Source organism: Rhipicephalus microplus, unplaced genomic scaffold, assembly GCF_043290135.1.
Source record: "Rhipicephalus microplus isolate Deutch F79 unplaced genomic scaffold, USDA_Rmic scaffold_88, whole genome shotgun sequence".
NCBI lineage: Eukaryota > Metazoa > Arthropoda > Arachnida > Ixodida > Ixodidae > Rhipicephalus > Rhipicephalus microplus.
The window spans coordinates 19058-44114 of NW_027464660.1; the positions used below are offsets into that span (position 1 = coordinate 19058).

Here is a 25057-nt window from a genome sequence, read left to right on the forward strand (position 1 = left end):
ATCCTTCTTTCTCACAAGCACAACGGGCGAAGCCCAAGGACTTGAAGAAGGTTCAATGATGTCTCGGGCAAGCATCTTGTCGACTTCTTGCTGGATCACGTGGCGCTCGGTGGAGGAAACTCGATAGGGTCGCCGGTGTACTGGATTTGCGTCACCGGTGTTGATCCGATGCTTTACGACGGTCGTTTGACCTAGGGGTCGGTCGCAGAAATCAAAGACGTCTTGATACGACGCAAGAAGGCCACGAAGCGCCGACACATGCTCTGCCGGGAGATCAGAGGCAATCATTCCAGTTATGCAGTCTAGTGTACTACGCGACTGAATACTTGCAGATGACAGTGTATCCTCTGTTAGGGCCGATATGTGGTAGTCGCCGGCCGGGGCAAGGGTTGCAAGGGATATTCCTCGTGGCAGCACTTCAGGGCAAAGTCCAAAGTTTACAATAGGGAGACATGCCACGTTGTTCTTCATTGTGATGATGGTGTGGGGGAACGTAACATTGAGCGAACAGAGTACTGTAGGATTAGGCGAAATGACATAATCGCCGTCAGCCACAGGTGGATCAGAAGAGACGTCGATATACGTCACAGCTTGACAAGATAGGCGAACAAAGTCGGCGGAGCATAGCTTTGGCAGCGCAGGATCAGGAGGGTCAACGGCGTGTGGTAGGACAAGCTGAACAACACCAGCAGAACAGTCAATTAGGGCGGAATGCTCCGACAGAAAATCGAGTCCCAGTATGATGTCATGTGGGCAGTGGTCCAATACGTAAAACAGAACAGTGGTATGACGTCCAGCAACAGTGACACGGGCGGCACACATCCCGGTGACCGCTGGTGTTGCACCATCAGCTACTCGGACAAGAGTGATCGGAGCAGGAGTGAGCACTTTCTTGAGTCGAGCACAAAGGTTGGAGTTCATGACTGATATGTGAGCGCCGGTGTCAATGAGTGCTGCCACAGAAGTACCGTCAACATTTACTTTAATCAAGTTGTTGTGTCCGGGTATCGTTTGTAGAGGAATTTTGGGTCGGGTCGTCGAAGCAGGCTCACCTCTAGGAGCTGCGCCCATCAGTTTTCCGAGGACTGGTGGTAGGAGGGTGAGGGGGAGCGACGTCGGTTAGTTGAGCGGGACATGCGTCCAGAGGGCGACGGGGAGCGGCTTGGTCGGGCGGGCCTGGATGGCGAAGCATCATCTTGTGCCGTGTAGATCGGCATCCGAGAGCCAGAAGGGGGGCGTCGGGTGTTGGCATAATGCGACCATGGCTGCCAACCCCAGGAAGTGCGGCAATGACGTGAAATATGGCCCACTCGTCCACAGTTGAAGCAGATCGGCCTGTCATCGGAAGTTCGCCATTCTGCCGGGTTCCGGTAACGTGGGCGGTTGTTCAGTCCGCGGGACATATTAGGTGTACTGGGCAATCGGTAGTCAGGTCGGTTAACGGGGCATAGCGTCTGAAGTCCGGCGTTGGCCAGTTCCTGGCGTACGACACTCTTGATTAAAGAAATCGTGGCGCGAGAATCGTCAGGGGCCTCGACTTGGTCAGACAGGGGAGATGCTGCCTCGATTTCGTGGCGCACAATGCGCACGATATTGTCGGAAGCAGCAGGGGCTGGTGCTAAACGGGCGTCCTCGCAGGTTGATGTTGCAGCCGTGTTGGGAAGACGGGAAAAGTGTGGAGTGATACGGCGACTTTTCGCGTCTTCGAAGCGTCGGCATTCTTTGATAACGTCGTCTACGGTCGATGAGTTGCGAAATACGAGGAGATTAAAGGCGTCATCGGCGATTCCTTTGAGGATGTGCGCGACCTTTTCAGATTCCGGCATCTTGTCATCAACCTTCCGGCAGAGGGCGAGCACATGCTGTATGTATGTGACGTATGACTCGGTGCCGGACTGGAGTCGGGATGCTAGTTCTTTTTGCGCAGCACGACGACGCCCGATAGGCTTGCCGAAGAGATCGATGAGTTTCTGCTTACAGATGTCCCAACTCGTGATATCTTCCTCGTGGTTGGAAAACCAAACTTTAGCTGTACCGTCAAGGTAGAGAATAATATTGGCCAACATGAGCGTCGGATCCCAGTTGTAAAGAGCGCTCACCCTTTCGTACAGCTGAAGCCATTCCTCCACGTCGGTACTGTCACTGCCCGAAAATGTGCCTGGGTCACGCGGTTGAGTCAGGACGACGGTGCGGTTAGTTGCAGCTGGATGCGGTGCTGTTGGTTGCTGCGTAGTTGGACGAAGCACGGTTGGGGTAGTCTCCGAAGAATCCTCGTGTTCGTCTTGATCAGGCATCGCACAGGCAGCCAAGGAACGTCCGCTGCGTAGAATCGTCGTGGTGTTGACTGTAGAAAGACCCGCACTCTCCACCAAAATGTTACGGGGAGAAGGCGTCTGAAAAATGCCTTTACTTTCGGTAAACAGGCAGGCATACAATATGGAGCCCGGTCTGCACGAGCTCGCCCTAAACATCGTCCTCTTTTCTACAATGTTCATTTGTGGCGCCCCGTAGCAATATCTTCAAAGCTATCAGCCCAAAGAAAAAAAGCAACACACCATTCCTGGGTGGGCTCGAACCTCCAACCTTTCAGTTAACAGCCCATCGCGCTAGCCAATTGCGCCACGGAGAGAGTCGTGCTCCAATCACACCACCATCACAACATATCTTCAAAGCTATCAGCCCAAAGAAAAAAAAGCACCGCACCGCCACCGCGTGGGCTCGAACCTCCAACCTCTCGGTTACCAGCCGATCGCGCTAGCCAATTGCGCCACGGAGACAGTCCTGCTCCACTCTCACCACCATCAGAACATATCTTCAAAGCTATCAGCCCAAAGAAAAAAAAAGCAACACACCACTCCCGGGAGGGCTCGAACCTCCAACCTTTCAGTTAACAGCCGATCGCGCGAGCCAATTGCGCCACGGAGACAGTCGTGCTCCACTCCCACCACCGTCAGAACATTTCTTCAGAGCTATCAGCCCAAAGGAAAAAAGCGCCGCACCACCACCTGCTGGGCTCGAGCGTCCAACCTTTCGGTTAATAGCCCATCGCGCTAGCCAATTACGCCACGGAGACAGTCGTGCGCAACTCTCACCACCATCAGAACATATCTTCAAAGCTATCAGCGCAAAGAAAAAAGCAACACACCACTCCCGGGAGGGCTCGAACCTCCAACCTTTCGGTTAACAGCCGATTGCGCTAGCCAATTGCGCCAAGGAGACAGTCATGCTCCACTCTCACCACCGTCAGAACATTTCTTCAGAGCTATCAGCCCAAAGAAAAAAAAGCGCTGCACCACCATCGGGTGGGCTCGAACCTCCAACCTTTCGGTTAACAGCCCATCGCGCTAGCCAATTGCGCCACGGAGACAGTCGTGCTTCACTCTCACCACCGTCAGAACATTTCTTCAGAGCTATCAGCCCAAAGAAAAAAAAGCGCCGCACCACCACCGGGTGGGCTCAAACCTCCAACCTTTCGGTTAATACCCCATCGCGCTAGCCAATTACGCCACGGAGACAGTCGTGCTCCACTCTCACCACCATCAGAACATATCTTCAAAGCTATAAGCGCAAAGAAAAAAAAGCGCCGCACCACCACCGGGGTGGGCTCGAACCTCCAACCTTTCGGTTAATAGCCAATCGCGCTAGCCAATTACGCCACGGAGACAGTCGTGCTCCACTCTCAACACCATCAGAACATATCTTCAAAGCTATAAGCGCAAAGAAAAAAAGCAACACACCACTCCCGGGAGGGCTCGAACCTCCAACCTTTCGGTTAACAGCCCATCGCGCTAGCCAATTGCGCCACGGAGACAGTCGTGCTCCAATCCCACCACCATCAGAACATATCTTCAAAGCTATCAGCGCAAAGAAAAAAGCAACACACCACTCCCGGGAGAGCTCGAACCTCCAACCTTTCAGTTAACAGCCCATCGTGCTAGCCAATTGCGCCACGGAGACAGTCGTGCTCCACTCTCACCACCATCACAACATATCTTCAAAGCTATCAGCCCAACGGAAAAAAAGCACCGCACCACCACCGCGTGGGCTCGAACTTCCAACCTTTCGGTTAACAGCGGAACGTGCTAGCCGATTGCGCCAAGGAGACAGTCATGCTCCACTCTCACCACAGTCAGAACATTTCTTCAGAGATATCAGCCAAAAGAAAAAAGCGCTGCACCATCATCGGGTGGGCTCGAACCTCAAACCTTTCGGTTAACAGCCAATCGCGCTAGCCAATTGTGCCACGGAGACAGTCGTGCTCCACTCTCACCACCGTCAGAACATTTCTTCAGAGCTATCAGCCCAAAGAAAAAAAAGCGCCGCATCACCACCAGGTGGGCTCGAACCTCCAACCTTTCGGTTAACAGCCGATCGCGCTAGCCAATAGCGCCATGGAGACAGTCCTGCTCCACTCTCACCACCATCAGAACATATCTTCAAAGCTATCAGCCCAAAGAAAAAAAGCAACACACCATTCCTGGGTGGGCTCGAACCTCCAACCTTTCAGTTAACAGCCCATCGCGCTAGCCAATTGCGCCACGGAGAAAGTCGTGCTCCAATCACACCACCATCACAACATATCTTCAAAGCTATCAGCCCAAAGAAAAAAAAGCACCGCACCGCCACCGCGTGGGCTCGAACCTCCAACCTCTCGGTTACCAGCCGATCGCGCTAGCCAATTGCGCCACGGAGACAGTCCTGCTCCACTCTCACCACCATCAGAACATATCTTCAAAGCTATCAGCCCAAAGAAAAAAAAAGCAACACACCACTCCCGGGAGGGCTCGAACCTCCAACCTTTCAGTTAACAGCCGATCGCGCGAGCCAATTGCGCCACGGAGACAGTCGTGCTCCACTCCCACCACCGTCAGAACATTTCTTCAGAGCTATCAGCCCAAAGGAAAAAAGCGCCGCACCACCACCTGCTGGCCTCGAGCGTCCAACCTTTCGGTTAATAGCCCATCGCGCTAGCCAATTACGCCACGGAGACAGTCGTGCTCAACTCTCACCACCATCAGAACATATCTTCAAAGCTATCAGCGCAAAGAAAAAAGCAACACACCACTCCCGGGAGGGCTCGAACCTCCAACCTTTCGGTTAACAGCCGATTGCGCTAGCCAATTGCGCCAAGGAGACAGTCATCCTCCACTCTCACCACCGTCAGAACATTTCTTCAGAGCTATCAGCCCAAAGAAAAAAAAGCGCTGCACCACCATCGGGTGGGCTCGAACCTCCAACCTTTCGGTTAACAGCCCATCGCGCTAGCCAATTACGCCACGGAGACAGTCGTGCTTCACTCACACCACCGTCAGAACATTTCTTCAGAGCTATCAGCCCAAAGAAAAAAAATTGCCGCACCACCACCGGGTGGGCTCAAACCTCCAACCTTTCGGTTAATACCCCATCGCGCTAGCCAATTACGCCACGGAGACAGTCGTGCTCCACTCTCACCACCATCAGAACATATCTTCAAAGCTATAAGCGCAAAGAAAAAAAGCAACACACCACTCCCGGGAGTGCTCGAACCTCCAACCTTTTGGTTAACAGCCGATCACGCTAGCCAATTGCGCCACGGAGACAGTCATGCGCCACTCCCACCACCATCAGAACATATCTTCAAAGCTATCAGCGCAAAGAAAAAAGCAACACACCACTCCCGGGAGGGCTTGAACCTTTAACCTTTCGGTTAACAGCCGATCGCGCTAGCCAATTGCGCCACGGAGACAGTCGTGCTCCACTCCCACCACCATCAGAACATATCTTCAAAGCTATCAGCGCAAAGAAAAAAGCAACACACCACTCCCGGGAGAGCTCGAACCTCCAACCTTTCAGTTAACAGCCCATCGCGCTAGCCAATTGCGTCACGGAGACAGTCGTGCTCCACTCTCACCACCATCACAACATATCTTCAAAGCTATCAGCCCAAAGGAAAAAAAGCACCGCACCACCACCGCGTGGGCTCGAACTTCCAACCTTTCGGTTAACAGCCGAACGTGCTAGCCGATTGCGCCAAGTGGACAGTCATGCTCCACTCTCACCACCGTCAGAACATTTCATCAGAGCTATCAGCCAAAAGAAAAAAAGCGCTGCACCACCATCGGGTGGGCTCGAACCTACAACCTTTCGGTTAACAGCCAATCGCGCTAGCCAATTGTGCCACGGAGACAGTCGTGCTCCACTCTCACCACCGTCAGAACATTTCTTCAGAGCTATCAGCCCAAAGAAAAAAAAGCGCCGCACCACCACCAGGTGGGCTCGAACCTCCAACCTTTCGGTTAACAGCCGATCGCGCTAGCCAATTGCGCCATTGAGATAGTCCTGCTCCTCTCACCACCATCAGAACATATCTTCAAAGCTATCAGCCCAAAGAAAAAAAGCAACACACCACTCCCGGGAGGGCTCGAACCTCCAACCTTTCAGTTAACAGCCGATCACGCGAGCCAATTGCGCCACGGAGACAGTCGTGCTCCACTCCCACCACCGTCAGAACATTTCTTCAGAGCTATCAGCCCAAAGGAAAAAAGCGCCGCACCACCACCGGGTGGGCTCGAGCGTCCAACCTTTCCGTTAATAGCCCATCGCGCTAGCCAATTACGCCACGGAGACAGTCGCGCTCAACTCTCACCACCATCAGAACATATCTTCAAATCTATCAGCGCAAAGAAAAAAGCAACACACCACTCCCGGGAGGGCTCGAACATCCAACCTTTCGGTTAACAGCCGATTGCGCTAGCCAATTGCGCCAAGGAGACAGTCATGCTCCACACTCACCACCGTCAGAACATTTCTTCAGAGCTATCAGCCCAAAGAAAAAAAAGCGCTGCACCACCATCGGGTGGGCTCGAACCTCCAACCTTTCGGTTAACAGCCCATCGCGCTAGCCAATTACGCCACGGAGACAGTCGTGCTTCACTCTCACCACCGTCAGAACATTTCTTCAGAGCTATCAGCCCAAAGAAAAAAAAGCGCCGCACCACCACCGGGTGGGCTCAAACCTCCAACCTTTCGGTTATTACCCCATCGCGCTAGCCAATTACGCCACGGAGACAGTCGTTCTCCACTCTCACCACCATCAGAACATATCTTCAAAGCTATAAGCGCAAAGAAAAAAAAGCTACACACCACTCCCGGGAGTGCTCGAATCTCCAACCTTTTGGTTAACAGCCGATCGCGCTAGCCTATTGCGCCACGGAGACAGTCGTGCTCCACTCCTACCACCATCAGAACATATCTTCAAAGCTATAAGCGCAAAGAAAAAAAGCAACACACCACTCCCGGGAGGGCTCGAACCTCCAACCTTTCGGTTAAAAGCCCATCGCGCTAGCCAATTGCGCCACGGAGACAGTCGTGCTCCACTCCCACCACCATCAGAACATATTTTCAAAGCTATCAGCGCAAAGAAAAAAGCAACACACCACTCCCGGGAGAGCTCGAACCTCCAACCTTTCAGTTAACAGCCCATCGCGCTAGCCAATTGCGCCACGGAGACAGTCGTGCTCCACTCTCACCACCAACACAACATATCTTCAAAGCTATCAGCCCAAAGGAAAAAAAGCACCGCACCACCACCGCGTGGGCTCGAACTTCCAACCTTTCGGTTAACAGCGCAACGTGCTAGCCGATTGCGCCAAGGAGACAGTCATGTTCCACTCTCACCACCGTCAGAACATTTCTTCAGAGATATCAGCCAAAAGAAAAAAAGCGCTGCACCACCATCGGGTGGGCTCGAACCTCCAACCTTTCGGTTAACAGCCAATCGCGCTAGCCAATTGTGCCACGGAGACAGTCGTGCTCCACTCTCACCACCGTCAGAACATTTCTTCAGAGCTATCAGCCCAAAGAAAAAAAAGCGCCGCACCACCACCGGGTGGGCTCGAACCTCCAACAATTCGGTTAATAGCCGATCGCGCTAGCCAATAGCGCCATAGAGACAGTCCTGCTCCACTCTCACCACCATCAAAACATATCTTCAAAGCTATCAGCCCAAAGAAAAAAAAGCAACACACCATTCCTGGGTGGGCTCGAACCTCCAACCTTTCAGTTAACAGCCCATCGCGCTAGCCAATTGCGCCACGGAGAGAGTCGTGCTCCAATCACACCACCATCACAACATATCTACAAAGCTATCAGCCCAAAGAAAAAAAAGCACCGGCCCCCCACCGCGTGGGCTCGAACTTCCAACCTCTCGGTTACCAGCCGATCGCGCTAGCCAATTGCGCCACGGAGACAGTCCTGCTCCACTCTCACCACCATCAGAACATATCTTCAAAGCTATCAGCCCAAAGAAAAAAAAAGCAACACACCACTCCGGGGAGGGCTCGAACCTCCAACCTTTCAGTTAACAGCCGATCGCGCTAGCCAATTGCGCCACGGAGACAGTCGTGCTCCACTCCCACCACCGTCAGAACATTTCTTCAGAGCTATCAGCCCAAAGGAAAAAAGCGCCGCACCACCACCGGGTGGGCTCGAGCGTCCAACCTTTCGGTTAACAGCCGATCGCGCTAGCCAATTGCGCCACGGAGACAGTCGTGCTCCACTCTCACCATCGTCAGAACATTTCTTCAGAGCTATCAGCCCAAAAAAAAAGCGCCGCACCACCACCGGGTGGGCTCGAACCTCCAACCTTTCGGTTAATAGCCCACCGCGCTAGCCAATTACGCCACGGAGACAGTCGTGCTCCACTCTCACCACCATCAGAACATATCTTCAAAGCTATAAGCTCAAAGAAAAAAAGCAACACAACACTCCCGGGAGGGCTAGAACCTCCAACCTTTCAGTTAACAGCCGATCGCGCTAGCCAATTGCGCCACGGAGACAGCCGTGCTCCACTCCCACCACCATCAGAACATATCTTCAAAGCTATCAGCGCAAAGAAAAAAGCAACACACCACTCCCGGGAGAGCTCGAACCTCCAATCTTTGAGTTAACAGCCCATCGCGCTAGCCAATTGCGCCACGGAGACAGTCGTGCTCCACTCTCACCACCATCACAACATATCTTCAAAGCTATCAGCCTAAAGGAAAAAAAGCACCGCACCACCACCGCGTGGGCTCGAACTTCCAACCTTTCGGTTAATAGCCGAACGTGCTAGCCGATTGCGCCAAGAGACAGTCATGCTCCACTCTCACCACCGTCAGAACATTTCTTCAGAGCTATCAGCCAGAAGAAAAAAAGCGCTGCACCACCATCGGGTGGGCTCGAACCTCCAACCTTTCGGTTAACAGCCAATCGCGCTAGCCAATTGTGCCACGGAGACAGTCGTGCTCCAATCTCACCACCGTCAGAACATTTATTCAGAGCTATCAGCCCAAAGAAAAAAAAGCGCCGCACCACCACCAGGTGGGCTCGAACCTCAAACCTTTCGGTTAACAGCCGATCGCGCTAGCCCATTGCGCCATTGAGACAGTCCTGCTCCACTCTCACCACCATCAGAACATATCTTCAAAGCTATCAGCCCAAAGAAAAAAAAGCAACACACCATTCCTGGGTGGGCTGGAACCTCCAACCTTTCAGTTAACAGCCCATCGCGCTAGCCAATTGCGCAACGGAGAGAGTCGTTCTCCAATCACACCACCATCACAACATATCTTCAAAGCTATCAGCCCAAAGAAAAAAAAGCACCGCCCCGCCACCGCGTGGGCTCGAACCTCCAACCTCTCGGTTACCAGCCGATCGCGCTAGCCAATTGCGCCACGGAGACAGTCCTGCTCCACTCTCACCACCATCAGAACATATCTTCAAAGCTATCAGCCCAAAGAAAAAAAAGCAGCACACCACTCCCGGGAGGGCTCGAACCTCCAACCTTTCAGTTAACAGCCGATCGCGCTAGCCAATTGCGCCACGGAGACAGCCGTGCTCCACTCCCACCACCGTCAGAACATTTCTTCAGAGCTATCAGCCCAAAGGAAAAAAGCGCCGCACCACCACCGGGTGGGCTCGAGCGTCCAACCATTCGGTTAATAGCCCATCGCGCTAGCCAATTACGCCACGGAGACAGTCGTGCTCAACTCTCACCACCATCAGAACATATCTTCAAAGCTATCAGCACAAAGAAAAAAGCAACACACCACTCCCGGGAGGGCTCGAACCTCCAACCTTTCGGTTAACAGCCGATCGCGCTAGCCAATTGCGCCAAGGAGACAGTCATGCTCCACTCTCACCACCGTCAGAACATTTCTTCAAAGCTATCAGCCAAAAGAAAAAAAGCGCTGCACCACCATCGGGTGGGCTCGAACCTCCAACCTTTCGGTTAACAGCCCATCGCGCTAGCCAATTGCGCCACGGAGACAGTCATGCTCCACTCTCACCACCGTCAGAACATTTCTTCAGAGCTATCAGCCCAAAGAAAAAAAAGCGCCGCGCCACCACCGGGTGGGCTAAAACCTCCAACCTTTCGGTTCATACCCCATCGCTCTAGCCAATTACGCCACGGAGACAGTCGTGCTCCACTCTCACCACCATCAGAACATATCTTCAAAGCTATCAGCCCAAAGAAAAAAAAGCAACACACCACTCCCGGGAGGGCTCGAACCTCCAACCTTTCAGTTAACAGCCGATCGCGCTAGCCAATTGCGCCACGGAGACAGTCGAGCTCCACTCCCACCACCGTCAGAACATTTCTTCAGAGCTATCAGCCCAAAGGAAAAAAGCGCTGCACCACCACCGGGTGGGCTCAAACCTCCAACCTTTCGGGTAATACCCCATCGCGCTAGCCAATTACGCCACGGAGACAGTCGTGCTCCACTCTCACCACCATCAGAACATATCTTCAAAGCTATAAGCTCCAAGAAAAAAAGCAACACACCACTCCCGGGAGGGCTTGAACCTTTAACCTTTCGGTTAACAGCCGATCGCGCTAGCCAATTGCGCCACAGAGACAGTCGTGCTCCACTCCCACCACCATCAGAACATATCTTCAAAGCTATCAGCGCAAAGAAAAAAAGCAACACACCACTCCCGGGAGAGCTCGAACCTCCAACCTTTCAGTTGACAGCCCATCGCGCTAGCCAATTGCGCCACGGAGACAGTCGTGCTCCACTCTCACCACCATCACAACATATCTTCAAAGCTATCAGCCCAAAGGAAAAAAAGCACCGCACCACCACCGCGTTGGCTCGAACTTCCAACCTTTCGGTTAACAGCCGAACGTGCTAGCCGATTGCGCCAAGGAGACAGTCATGCTCCACTCTCACCACCGTCAGAACATTTCTTCAGAGCTATCAGCCAAAAGAAAAAAAGCGCTGCACCACCATCGGGTGGGCTCGAACCTCCAACCTTTCGGTTAACAGCCAATCGCGCTAGCCAATTGTGCCACGGAGACAGTCGTGCTCCACTCTCACCACCGTCAGAACATTTCTTCAGAGCTATCAGCCCAAAGAAAAAAAAGCGCCGCACCACCACCAGGTGGGCTCGAACCTCCAACCTTTCGATTAACAGCCGATCGCGCTAGCCAATTGCGCCATTGAGACAGTCCTGCTCCACTCTCACCACCATCAGAACATATCTTCAAAGCTATCAGCCCAAAGAAAAAAAAGCAACACACCATTCCTGGGTGGGCTCGAACCTCCAACCTTTCAGTTAACAGCCCATCGCGCTAGCCAATTGCGCCACGGAGAGAGTCGTGCTCCAATCACACCACCATCACAACATATCTTCAAAGCTATCAGCCCGAAGAAAAAAAAGCACCGCCTGCCACCGCGTAGGCTCGAACCTCCAACCTCTCTGTTACCAGCCGATCGCGCTAGCCGATTGCGCCAAGGAGACAGTCATGCTCCACTCTCACCACCGTCAGAACATTTCTTCAGAGATATCAGCCAAAAGAAAAAAGCGCTGCACCACCATCGGGTGGGCTCGAACCTCAAACCTTTCGGTTAACAGCCAATCGCGCTAGCCAATTGTGCCACGGAGACAGTCGTGCTCCACTCTCACCACCGTCAGAACATTTGTTCAGAGCTATCAGCCCAAAGAAAAAAAAGTGCCGCCCCACCACCAGGTGGGCTCGAACCTCCAACCTTTCGGTTAACAGCCGATCGCGCTAGCCAATAGCGCCATGGAGACAGTCCTGCTTCACTCTCACCACCATCAGAACATATCTTCAAAGCTATCAGCCCAAAGAAAAAAAAGCAACACACCATTCCTGGGTGGGCTCGAACCTCCAACCTTTCAGTTAACAGCCGATCGCGCGAGCCAATTGCGCCACGGAGACAGTCGTGCTCCGCTCCCACCACCGTCAGAACATTTCTTCAGAGCTATCAGCCCAAAGGAAAAAAGCGCCGCACCACCACCGGGTGGGCTCGAGCGTCCAACCTTTCGGTTAATAGCCCATCGCGCTAGCTAATTACGCCACGGAGACAGCCGTGCTCAACTCTCACCACCATCAGAACATATCTTCAAATCTATCAGCGCAAAGAAAAAAAGCAACACACCACTCCCGGGAGGGCTCGAACCTCCAACCTTTCGGTTAACAGCCGATTGCGCTAGCCAATTGCGCCAAGGAGACAGTCATGCTCCACACTCACCACCGTCAGAACATTTCTTCAGAGCTATCAGCCCAAAGAAAAAAAAGCGCTGCACCACCATCGGGTGGGCTCGAACCTCCAACCTTTCGGTTAATAGCCGAACGTGCTAGCCGATTGCGCCAAGGAGACAGTCATGCTCCACTCTCACCACCGTCAGAACATTTCTTCAGAGCTATCAGCCAGAAGAAAAAAAGCGCTGCACCACCATCGGGTGGGCTCGAACCTCCAACCTTTCGGTTAACAGCCAATCGCGCTAGCCAATTGTGCCACGGAGAGAGTCGTTCTCCAATCACACCACCATCACAACATATCTTCAAAGCTATCAGCCCAAAGAAAAAAAAGCACCGCCCCGCCACCGCGTGGGCTCGAACCTCCAACCTCTCGGTTACCAGCCGATCGCGCTAGCCAATTGCGCCACGGAGACAGTCCTGCGCCACTCTCACCACCATCAGAACATATCTTCAAAGCTATCAGCACAAAGAAAAAAAAGCAACACACCACTCCCGGGAGGGCTCGAACCTCCAACCTTTCAGTTAACAGCCGATCGCGCTAGCCAATTGCGCCACGGAGACAGTCGTGCTCCACTCCCACCACCGTCAGAACATTTCTTCAGAGCTATCAGCCCAAAGGAAAAAAGCGCCGCACCACCACCGGGTGGGCTCGAGCGTCCAACCATTCGGTTAATGGCCCATCGCGCTAGCCAATTACGCCACGGAGACAGTCGTGCTCAACTCTCACCACCATCAGAACATATCTTCAAAGCTATCAGCACAAAGAAAAAAGCAACACACCACTCCCGGGAGGGCTCGAACCTCCAACCTTTCGGTTAACAGCCGATCGCGCTAGCCAAATGCGCCAAGGAGACAGTCATGCTCCACTCTCACCACCGTCAGAACATTTCTTCAAAGCTATCAGCCAAAAGAAAAAAAGCGCTGCACCACCATCGGGTGGGCTCGAACCTCCAACCTTTCGGTTAACAGCCCATTGCGCTAGCCAATTGCGCCACGGAGACAGTCATGCTCCACTCTCACCACCGTCAGAACATTTCTTCAGAGCTATCAGCCCAAAGAAAAAAAACGCCGCACCACCACCGGGTGGGCTCAAACCTCCAACCTTTCGGTTAATACCCCATCGCTCTAGCCAATTACGCCACGGAGACAGTCGTGCTCCACTCTCACCACCATCAGAACATATCTTCAAAGCTATCAGCCCAAAGAAAAAAAAGCAACACACCACTCCCGGGAGGGCTCGAACCTCCAACCTTTCAGTTAACAGCCGATCGCGCTAGCCAATTGCGCCACGGAGACAGTCGTGCTCCACTCCCACCACCGTCAGAACATGTCTTCTGAGCTATCAGCCCAAAGGAAAAAAGCGCTGCACTACCACCGGGTGGGCTCAAACCTCCAACCTTTCGGTTAATACCCCATCGCGCTAGCCAATAGCGCCATGGAGACAGTCCTGCTTCACTCTCACCACCATCAGAACATATCTTCAAAGCTATCAGCCCAAAGAAAAAAAAGCAACACGCCATTCCTGGGTGGGCTCGAACCTCCAACCTTTCAGTTAACAGCCGATCGCGCGAGCCAATTGCGCCACGGAGACAGTCGTGCTCCACTCCCACCACCGTCAGAACATTTCTTCAGAGCTATCAGCCCAAAGGAAAAAAGCGCCGCACCACCACCGGGTGGGCTCGAGCGTCCAACCTTTCGGTTAATAGCCCATCGCGCTAGCCAATTACGCCACGGAGACAGTCGTGCTCAACTCTCACCACCATCAGAACATATCTTCAAATCTATCAGCGCAAAGAAAAAAGCAACACACCACTCCCCGGAGGGCTCGAACCTCCAACCTTTCGGTTAACAGCTGATTGCGCTAGCCAATTGCGCCAAGGAGACAGTCATGCTCCACACTCACCACCGTCAGAACATTTCTTCAGAGCTATCAGCCCAACGAAAAAAAAGCGCTGCACCACCATCGGGTGGGCTCGAACCTCCAACCTTTCGGTTAATAGCCGAACGTGCTAGCCGATTGCGCCAAGGAGACAGTCATGCTCCACTCTCACCACCGTCAGAACATTTCTTCAGAGCTATCAGCCAGAAGAAAAAAAAGCGCCGCACCACCACCAGGTGGGCTCGAACCTCCAACCTTTCGGTTAACAGCCGATCGCGCTAGCCCATTGCGCCATTGAGACAGTCCTGCTCCACTCTCACCACCATCAGAACATATCTTCAAAGCTATCAGCCCAAAGAAAAAAAAGCAACACACCATTCCTGGGTGGGCTCGAACCTCCAACCTTTCGGTTAACAGCCCATCACGCTAGCCAATTGCGCCACGGAGACAGTCATGCTCCACTCTCACCACCGTCAGAACATTTCTTCAGAGCTATCAGCCCAAAGAAAAAAAAGCGCCGCACCACCACCGGGTGGGCTCAAACCTCCAACCTTTCGGTTAATACCCCATCGCTCTAGCCAATTACGCCACGGAGACAGTCGTGCTCCACTCTCACCACCATCAGAACATATCTTCAAAGCTATCAGCCCAAAGAAAAAAAAGCAACACACCACTCCCGGGAGGGCTCGAACCTCCAACCTTTCAGTTAACAGCCGATCGCGCTAGCCAATTGCGCCACGGAGACAGTCGTGCTCCACTCCCACCACCGTCAGAACATTTCTTCAGAGCTATCAGCCCAAAGGAAAAAAGCGCCGCACCACCACCGGGTGGGCGCAAACCTCCAACCTTTCGGTTAATACCCCATCGCGCTAGCCAATTACGCCACGGAGACAGTCGTGCTCCACTCTCACCACCATCAGAACATATCTTCAAAGCTATAAGCGCAAAGAAAAAAAAGCAACACACCACTCCCGGGAGTGCTCGAACCTCCAACCTTTTGGTTAACAGCCGATCACGCTAGCCAATTGCGCCACGGAGACAGTCTTGCGCCACTCCCACCACCATCAGAACATAACTTCAAAGCTATCAGCGCAAAGAAAAAAGCAACACACCACTCCCGGGAGAGCTCGAACCTCCAACCTTTCGGTTAACAGCTGATCGCGCTAGCCAATTGCGCCACGGAGACAGTCGTGCTCCACTCTCACCACCGTCAGTACATTTCTTCAGAGCTATCAGCCCAAAAAAAAGCGCCGCACCACCACCGGGTGGGCTCGAACCTCCACCCTTTCGGTTAATAGCCCATCGCGCAAGCCAATTTCGCCACGGAGACAGTCGTGCTCCACTCTCACCACCATCAGAACATATCTTCAAAGCTATAAGCTCAAAGAAAAAAAAGCAACACACCACTCCCGGGAGTGCTCGAACCTCCAACCTTTTGGTTAACAGCCGATCACGCTAGCCAATTGCGCCACGGAGACAGTCATGCGCCACTCCCACCACCATCAGAACATAACTTCAAAGCTATCAGCGCAAAGAAAAAAGCAACACACCACTCCCGGGAGAGCTCGAACCTCCAACCTTTCGGTTAACAGCTGATCGCGCTAGCCAATTGCGCCACGGAGACAGTCGTGCTCCACTCTCACCACCGTCAGAACATTTCTTCAGAGCTATCAGCCCAAAAAAAGCGCCGCACCACCACCGGGTGGGCTCGAACCTCCACCCTTTCGGTTAATAGCCCATCGCGCAAGCCAATTTCGCCACGGAGACAGTCGTGCTCCACTCTCACCACCATCAGAACATATCTTCAAAGCTATAAGCTCAAAGAAAAAAAGCAACACACCACTCCCGGGAGGGCTTGAACCTTTAACCTTTCGGTTAACAGCCGATCGCGCTAGCCAATTGCGCCACGGAGACAGTCGTGCTCCACTCCCACCACCATCAGAACATATCTTCAAAGCTATCAGCCCAAAGAAAAAAAAGCAACACACCATTCCTGGGTGGGCTCGAACCTCCAACCTTTCAGTTAACAGCCCATCGCGCTAGCCAATCGCGACACGGAGAGAGTCGTGCTCCAATCACACCACCATCACAACATATCTTCAAAGCTATCAGCCCAAAGAAAAAAAAGCACCGCCCCGCCACCGCGTGGGCTCGAACCTCCAACCTCTCGGTTACCAGCCGATCGCGCTAGCCGATTGCGCCAAGGAGACAGTCATGCTCCACTCTCACCACCGTCAGAACATTTCTTCAGAGATATCAGCCAAAAGAAAAAAAGCGCTGCACCACCATCGGGTGGGCTCGAACCTCAAACCTTTCGGTTAACAGCCAATCGCGCTAGCCAATTGTGCCACGGAGACAGTCGTGCTCCACTCTCACCACCGTCAGAACATTTGTTCAGAGCTATCAGCCCAAAGAAAAAAAAGTGCCGCACCACCACCAGGTGGGCTCGAACCTCCAACCTTTCGGTTAACAGCCGATCGCGCTAGCCAATAGAGCCATGGAGACAGTCCTGCTTCACTCTCACCACCATCAGAACATATCTTCAAAGCTATCAGCCCAAAGAAAAAAAAGCAACACACCATTCCTGGGTGGGCTCGAACCTCCAACCTTTCTGTTAACAGCCCATCGCGCTAGCCAATTGCGCCACGGAGAGAGTCGTGCTCCAATCACACCACCATCACAACATATCTTCAAAGCTATCAGCCAAAGAAAAAAAAACCCCGCACCGCCACCGCGTGGGCTCGAACCTCCAACCTCTCGGTTACCAGCCGATCGCGCTAGCCAATTGCGCCACGGAGACAGTCCTGCTCCTCTCACCACCATCAGAACATATCTTCAAAGCTATCAGCCCAAAGAAAAAAAAAAGCAACACACCACTCCCGGGAGGGCTCGAACCTCCAACCTTTCAGTTAACAGCCGATCGCGCGAGCCAATTGCGCCACGGAGACAGTCGTGCTCCACTCCCACCACCGTCAGAACATTTCTTCAGAGCTATCAGCCCAAAGGAAAAAAGCGCCGCACCACCACCGGGTGGGCTCGAGCGTCCAACCTTTCGGTTAATAGCCCATCGCGCTAGCCAATTACGCCACGGAGACAGTCGTGCTCAACTCTCACCACCATCAGAACATATCTTCCAATCTATCAGCGCAAAGAAAAAAGCAACACACCACTCCCGGGAGGGCTCGAACCTCCAACCTTTCGGTTAACAGCCAATTGCGCTAGCCAATGGCGCCAAGGAGACAGTCATGCTCCACACTCACCACCGTCAGAACATTTCTTCAGAGCTATCAGCTCAAAGAAAAAAAAGCGCTGCACCACCATCGGGTGGGCTCGAACCTCCAACCTTTCGGTTAACAGCCCATCGCGCTTGCCAATTACGCCACGGAGACAGTCGTGCTTCACTCCCACCACCGTCAGAACATTTCTTCAGAGCTATCAGCCCAAAGAAAAAAAAAGCAACACACCACTCTCGGGTGGGCTCGAACCTCCAACCTTTCAGTTAACAGCCGATCGCGCTAGCCAATTGCGCCACGGAGACAGTCGTGCTCCACTCCCACCACCGTCAGAACATTTCTTCAGAGCTATCAGCCCAAAGAAAAAAAGCGCCGCACCACCACCGGGTGGGCTCGAGCGTCCAACCATTCGGTTAATAGCCCATCGCGCTAGCCAATTACGCCACGGAGACAATCGTGCTCAACTCTCACCACCATCAGAACATATCTTCAAAGCTATCAGCACAAAGAAAATAGCAACACACCACTCCCGGGAGGGCTCGAACCTCCAACCTTTCAGTTAACAGCCGATCGCGCTAGCCAATTGCGCCACGGAGACAGTCGTGCTCCACTCCCACCACCGTCAGAACATTTCTTCAGAGCTATCAGCCCAAAGGAAAAAAGCGCCGCACCACCACCGGGTGGGCTCAAACCTCCAACCTTTCGGTTAATACCCCATCGCGCTAGCCAATTACGCCACGGAGACAGTCGTGCTCCACTCTCACCACCTTCAGAACATATCTTCAAAGCTATAAGCGCAAAGAAAAAAAAGCAACACACCACTCCCGGGAGTGCTCGAACCTCCAACCTTTTGGTTAACAGCCGATCACGCTAGCCAATTGCGCCACGGAGACAGTCATGCGCCACTCCCACCACCATCAGAACATAACTTCAAAGCTATCAGCGCAAAGAAAAAAGCAACACACCACTCCCGGGAGAGCTCGAACCTCCAACCTTTCGGTTAACAGCTGATCGCGCTAGCCAATTGCGCCACGGAGACAGTCGTGCTCCACTCTCACCACCGTCAGAACATTTCTTCAGAGCTATCAGCCCAAAAAAAAGCGCCGCACCACCACCGGGTGGGCTCGAACCTCCACCCTTTCGGTTAATAGCCCATCGCGCAAGCCAATTTCGCCACGGAGACAGTCGTGCTCCACTCTCACCACCATCAGAACATATCTTCAAAGCTATAAGCTCAAAGAAAAAAAGCAACACACCACTCCCGGGAGGGCTTGAACCTTTAACCTTTCGGTTAACAGCCGATCGCGCTAGCCAATTGCGCCACGGAGACAGTCGTGCTCCACTCCCACCACCATCAGAACATATCTTCAAAGCTATCAGCGCAAAGAAAAAAGCAACACACCACTCCCGGGAGAGCTCGAACCTCCAACCTTTCAGTTAACAGCCCATCGCGCTAGCCAATTGCGCCACGGAGACAGTCGCGCTCCACTCTCACCACCATCACAACATATCTTCAAAGCTATCAGCCCAAAGAAAAAAAAGCACCGCCCCACCACCGCGTGGGCTTGAACCTCCAACCTCTCGGTTACCAGCCGATCGCGCTAGCCGATTGCGCCAAGGAGACAGTCATGCTCCACTCTCACCACCGTCAGAACATTTCTTCAGAGATATCAGCCAAAAGAAAAAAAGCGCTGCACCACCATCGGGTGGGCTCGAACCTCAAACCTTTCGGTTAACAGCCAATCGCGCTAGCCAATTGCGCCACGGAGAGAGTCGTGCTCCAATCACACAACCATCACAACATATCTTCAAAGCTATCAGCCAAAGAAAAAAAAACCCCGCACCGCCACCGCGTGGGCTCAAACCTCCAACCTCTCGGTTACCAGCCGATCGCGCTAGCCAATTGCGCCACGGAGACAGTCCTGCTCCTCTCACCACCATCAGAACATATCTTCAAAGCTATCAGCCCAAAGAAAAAAAAAGCAACACACCACTCCCGGGAGGGCTCGAACCTCCAACCTTTCAGTTAACAGCCGATCGCGCGAGCCAATTGCGCCACGGAGACAGTCGTGCTCCACTCCCACCACCGTCAGAACATTTCTTCAGAGCTATCAGCCCAAAGGAAAAAAGCGCCGCACCACCACCGGGTGGGCTCGAGCGTCCAACCTTTCGGTTAATAGCCCATCGCGCTATCCAATTACGCCACGGAGACAGTCGTGCTCAACTCTCACCACCATCAGAACATATCTTCCAATCTATCAGCGCAAAGAAAAAAGCAACACACCACTCCCGGGAGGGCTCGAACCTCCAACCTTTCGGTTAACAGCCGATTGCGCTAGCCAATTGCGCCAAGGAGACTTTTTTTTTTTCTTTATTGCCTTTTAATAACCACAAGCAAAGGATATACATACAAAATATGTACACTTACTAAAACACCAGCTTCAACTTGGCCAGTGCACTTGGTTTAAAAAGGCTTCACAGAAGCCAATTGGTCGAGCACAGGTAACCACTCGGGGGGTTCAGGCAGCGCTTTAAACACGTCTCGTGTATACAGCATACTCTCAACAAAATAGTCTCTCGCTGAACGTGCGTCTACACGCATATGTCGAACATCCATTCTTGTCCTCCACACACTATGCATGCAAAGCAACATTAACATGTCACTCGGCACTTCCCCTGCAGCTGCACACGGAAGAAAACGGATTCCAAAAGCGTTGATAGGTAGTTCTTTTTTTATAGTCCGTTGTAGTACGTCCCACAAGAACACAGCATCATGGCAGTCGAGAAAGATATGATTTATCGTTTCTGGTTTGCCGCAGATTAGACAGTTGACGGACCACGGTACAAAAAGCCCTTTACTTTTTAGCCATGGCAGTACAGGGAGAGTGCCGGTATGCACTTGAAAGAAGAATGTTTTGACAGAGGGTCTGACCGGCATTCTCTTAACACGTTTAAACACGTCACGCTCAGAACCTAGCCTGCACGAAGCTCGGTAGACGGGCACTGGCAGGAAGACATCAAGAAGGTCACGATACAGTTTCTTTTTAGTCACGTCGGACAAGTATTCGTACGAAAATCTTTCCTTGAGCAGGCGTGTAGCTGTAACTACTTCTCGCAAATAAGGACTGAGTGGTCCAGCTTCGAAGGAAAAAGATGACACGACGAAATCAGATAAGGGGGTCTGCAGTCTTGCTTGGATCACAGTTCTCAAGAAATTGTCAGTTTGATCTCGAGCGAACATGAATCTGCTCACCAACTGCTTAAAAAACAAATGCAAAAGCCCCAGACCACCATATTTTACCCTATGAAATAAATTGCACCGGCTCGTGCGCTCCCACTGCGACCCCCATATAAAGGTCGCGAATACTCGGTGCATTTTCTGGACCGAAGTGCGGGTCATGGTTAACACTTGTAATACATAAAACACTTTTGCAATCAGAAATACATTGCACACGGACGCTTTTGCAAACATTGATAAATTGCGACCTCCCCACTTATCAGTACAATTTTTAATGCGTTGACGTTCCTCAGACCAATACTCCGTAGCATTGCGGTAGTGATCCAAAGGCACACCGAGGTACTTTCCGGGCATGATTTTCCAATTCATGTTACAGTAAACTTCGGGTGTGCTTTGCCACTGGCCATGCCAAACGCCTAGACATTTTGGCCAACTAATTGCGCTGCCCGTTGCTGCACAGAATTCCCTAGCTATTCGTACAACTTCTTGCACACTTTCTTTGTCACTGCAAAACACTGCGACGTCATCAGCATAAGCTAAAATTCTAATTCCACTGGTCAGAAACGTATACCCTCTTATACTTGGTGATGCAAGTATTCGTAAACAGAAGGGCTCTAAGTAAAGCGCGAAAAGGAGTGGCGACAAGGCACAACCTTGCTTCACGCTCGAGCGCACAGGAATTGAAGCACTTACTTCTTTGTTGATTACTAAATTAGCCCTGCAGTCATGATACACCATTCTAACGCCTTCTGTAATGACAGTTCCTACATTCACATGTTCCAGCAATAAAAACAAAATTTCATGTACGACTTTATCGAACGCTTTGTGCAGGTCTAGCTGAATCATGGCCACGCGGTCATTATTTGCATCACAGCATTCTAGAATACTTCTGGTTACGTGTATATTTGTGAATATGGTTCTGCCCTTAATCCCACATGTCTGATGCGGGCCGACAAGGGATGTGACAACACTTTGGAGCCGTCTTGCTAGGACCTTCGTGTATATTTTATAGTCAGTGTTGCTCAAACTGATAGGTCGGTAGGATTCCACTGAAAGTAGCTTTGCGGGGTCATCAGTTTTGGGGATTAATACTACGTGTGCTGTCCTAAATGAATGAGGTGTTTGCTGCTTGTCGTAGCATTCTCTGATCACTCGGTGTAATGCCAGTGCCATTTCTGTCTTAAAAAATTTGTATATGGCAGCACCAAGCCCATCCGGCCCTGGTGACTTGCCGTTACCCAGGTTATCTATAGCTGATTCAATTTCTGCCACAGTGATTTCTACTTCCAGTAGCTCCCGCTCAGAGTCTTCCAATCTCGGCATAAGGGTCAGAAAGTCCTCTTTGAATCGTTCGGGGTCATTGATTGTATGGCTAAGGAGTTGCGTATAAAACTCGACAAAGGCGTGCTTTATCTGTTCGCGGTCCCGGGTAATGTAATTGCGGTATCGAATTTCATTTATCTCTTTGTTTGCTGCATGTTTCTTTTCTTCACTGAGCACCCGCTTAGTGGGCGTTTCACCCATCCACAGCCGTTCAGTGCGAGCCCTTATCATTGCTCCGCGGTACTTTTCGTCGTCGATGAATTCGAGCTTTGCTTTCGCCTCCTTTATTTCTTTCTTAAATTTTCCCGGCACTTCATTTTCTACGCTTAACATGTAGTCTAGTTCGCTTTGTAACTGCCTCTCTTGTTGCCTTTCCCGATTACGTAATACACAGGCTCTTTCAATCGCTATCATCTTTATATCACACTTCATTTGCTCCCACACAGCTATGAAGTTATTGGTCTCCAAACGAAGAGCATTTGAAAGACATTCTTTGGTTTTTGTGACAAATATTTCATCTTGCAGCAGCTTTTCATTAAATTTCCATAGAAACCAATTAAACTTCGCAGCCTTACGTTTTTCGCCAATGTTGACCTTGACCAGACAATGATCACTAAAACTAAGATGTTGAATTTGATAAGATGAGCATAGTGGCACCAACTTTGCCGACAAATATATTCTGTCTAACCTCGCGTGCGAATGACCTTGAAAGTGCGTATATCCTCCTTCACCCTCTCGCGTCATTACATAACCGACATCTTCCAGCCCTGTCTCGTTCACTATTTTATTCAACAGCTCAGCGCTTCTATCGCGCACATTGAAGCTCGTTGTCTTATCCTCAGCTCTACAGACACAATTGAAGTCCCCTAGAACCACAACATTTCTTTCCGTTTTCAAGAATCCCTCAATCGCTCTGAAAAAAAAAAAATTCCCGTTCGTGCGATCTATTCGGTGCATAAACACACACAACGCGCCAAGGCATTCCAGAAACACTGAAGTCGCACACAACCAGCCTACCGCTATCGCAGGTAGACACATTTTCAACAACCGCGATACTACTACGTATGAAAACGACACAGCCTCCTGACCGCCCAACAGCATGACAAACGCAGACATTGTACCTAGAGCGAAAAACTTGAACCATTTGCTCCGTTTGTTCTTCACTTTCCATTTTAGTTTCTTGTACAGCCAGGAGGTCTATGTCGTTTTCTAACAAAATGCGACTAATCTGGCATTGTCTCCTGCGCGAACACAGGCCTCTTGAGTTCAACGTCGCGATGCAAATACCAGTTTTAAAGTTAGTCGCCATTTCTTGAAGGTTGTTTCGTCAGGTGTCATACTCACGTCGCAACAGTGGTTGCGTGTGCTCAGCGTAGAAAGCCTCGGAACGTCTCCTCCGCTACGGCGGGGCCGACGTTTGAGTGCCCCTACGGTCAGGAGACAGGTTTGGTCGTGGTTTAAAGGTAGGCCGACGACCAGTCGCCGTCTTTGTTGGAGGTTCATTGATGGCCGACGTGTCAACATTTCCGGTACGGTCAGGTGTTTCACGAGCTCGCTTAAAAGCGATAGCACCGGCCTTGGTCATCTCGGCGTCCGTTGCTTCCGGGCCGCCCTCTCGCGCAGCTGAAGATGACTTGCTCGCTGCTGTAGCGTCGTTCTCTACTGCTGCCGTGTCTAAATTCGTTCCTGGCGCACCAGAGTGCTTGTCGCCTTTATTGGTAGATTCCAGTGCGGCCCCAGAAGACTGTTCAGGGGGCGTGGCAGGGCCTTCCGTATAACCGTCTTCCCTGCTCGCTTCTTCGGCATCCACGGCATCCATCAGGTGTTCAGACACTTCGTCTGTTTGGCCTGGGCCCGCAATGCTGGCGTACGACCTCACACAATGGGCGTCATCGTGGCCATAGCGACGACAGACCCCACAGCGCGGCACGCGGCAATCCCGTCGAATGTGTCCGATAGCCCGGCATCGGAGGCATAGCGGTGCTCTGCCAGGAATTACGACGAGCGCCATATCCTCCGCAACTCGCAGTTGGTGTGGCAGGTCGTCCACGGACACGCCCGCGTGTAGCCTCAGCGTGACCGACCGCGTGGTTGAACCTTTATCATTGCAACCCTGCACCTTCCATTTATCTCTGCTTATCTCGGTCACTTTTCCGTAGGGCGTTAAGGCGACTCGCACAGCCTCGTCCGGCACGCCATGAAGAAGCCAGTACAACTTCAGCCGCACACCTCGATCACGGGGGTCAACCACCATACAGCGATGGTCCTTTAGATCAAAAGACTCCGCCGCCAGCATCTTCTTTTTACCCTCATCATCCTTGAACGTCACTGCCCATACATGATTCATTTGGTATGCCCCTAGGGCAACCACTTCCGGCAGCAGCGAAAGACGAGCAAGGCTGTCTCGGACATGCTCCACTCGATATGGCCTGGCTTTCAAGTTTCCGTGCAAAAAAACCGTGTGCAAAACGGAATCACCTGAAGGCAGCTGAGGCAGAACAACCTGGAAATCTTCGCCTGGCTTTTCGGTACACCTGATACCGCGGCCCACACGGGCCGCTGAAACCGCCCCTACGCGGGAGCACATGATAAACACGTCCGTTCACTGTCGTGGCCGGAAGTGGAATCTATTGCGCCACGGAGACAGTCCTGCTCCACTCTCACCACCATAAGAACATATCTTCAAAGCCATCAGCCCAAACAAAAAAAGAGCCGCACCACCACCGGGTGGGCTCGAACCTCCGACCTTTTGGTTAACAGCCGATCGCGCTAGCCAATTGCGCCACGGGGACAGTCCTGCTCCACTCTCACCACCATCAGAACATATCTTCAAAGCTATCAGCCCACAGAAAAAA

At 52.1% G+C, this 25057-nt stretch overlaps 1 protein-coding gene across 1 annotated transcript; it reads right to left on the reverse strand.

Moving 5' to 3' along the window:
- Positions 1-23345: 23345 nt before the first annotated feature.
- Positions 23346-24807, reverse strand: LOC119186873 (uncharacterized). Its single transcript, XM_037435244.2, has one exon. The coding sequence runs from the start codon at positions 24787-24789 to the stop codon at positions 23602-23604; it is 1188 nt and encodes a 395-aa protein (XP_037291141.1). The 5' UTR covers positions 24790-24807; the 3' UTR covers positions 23346-23601.
- Positions 24808-25057: the final 250 nt, after the last annotated feature.

What these genes read in the sequence shown, in the direction of transcription:
- LOC119186873 (XM_037435244.2), bottom strand. Translation starts at nt 24,789, where the DNA reads ATGTGCTCCCGCGTAGGGGCGGTTTCAGCGGCCCGTGTGGGCCGCGGT.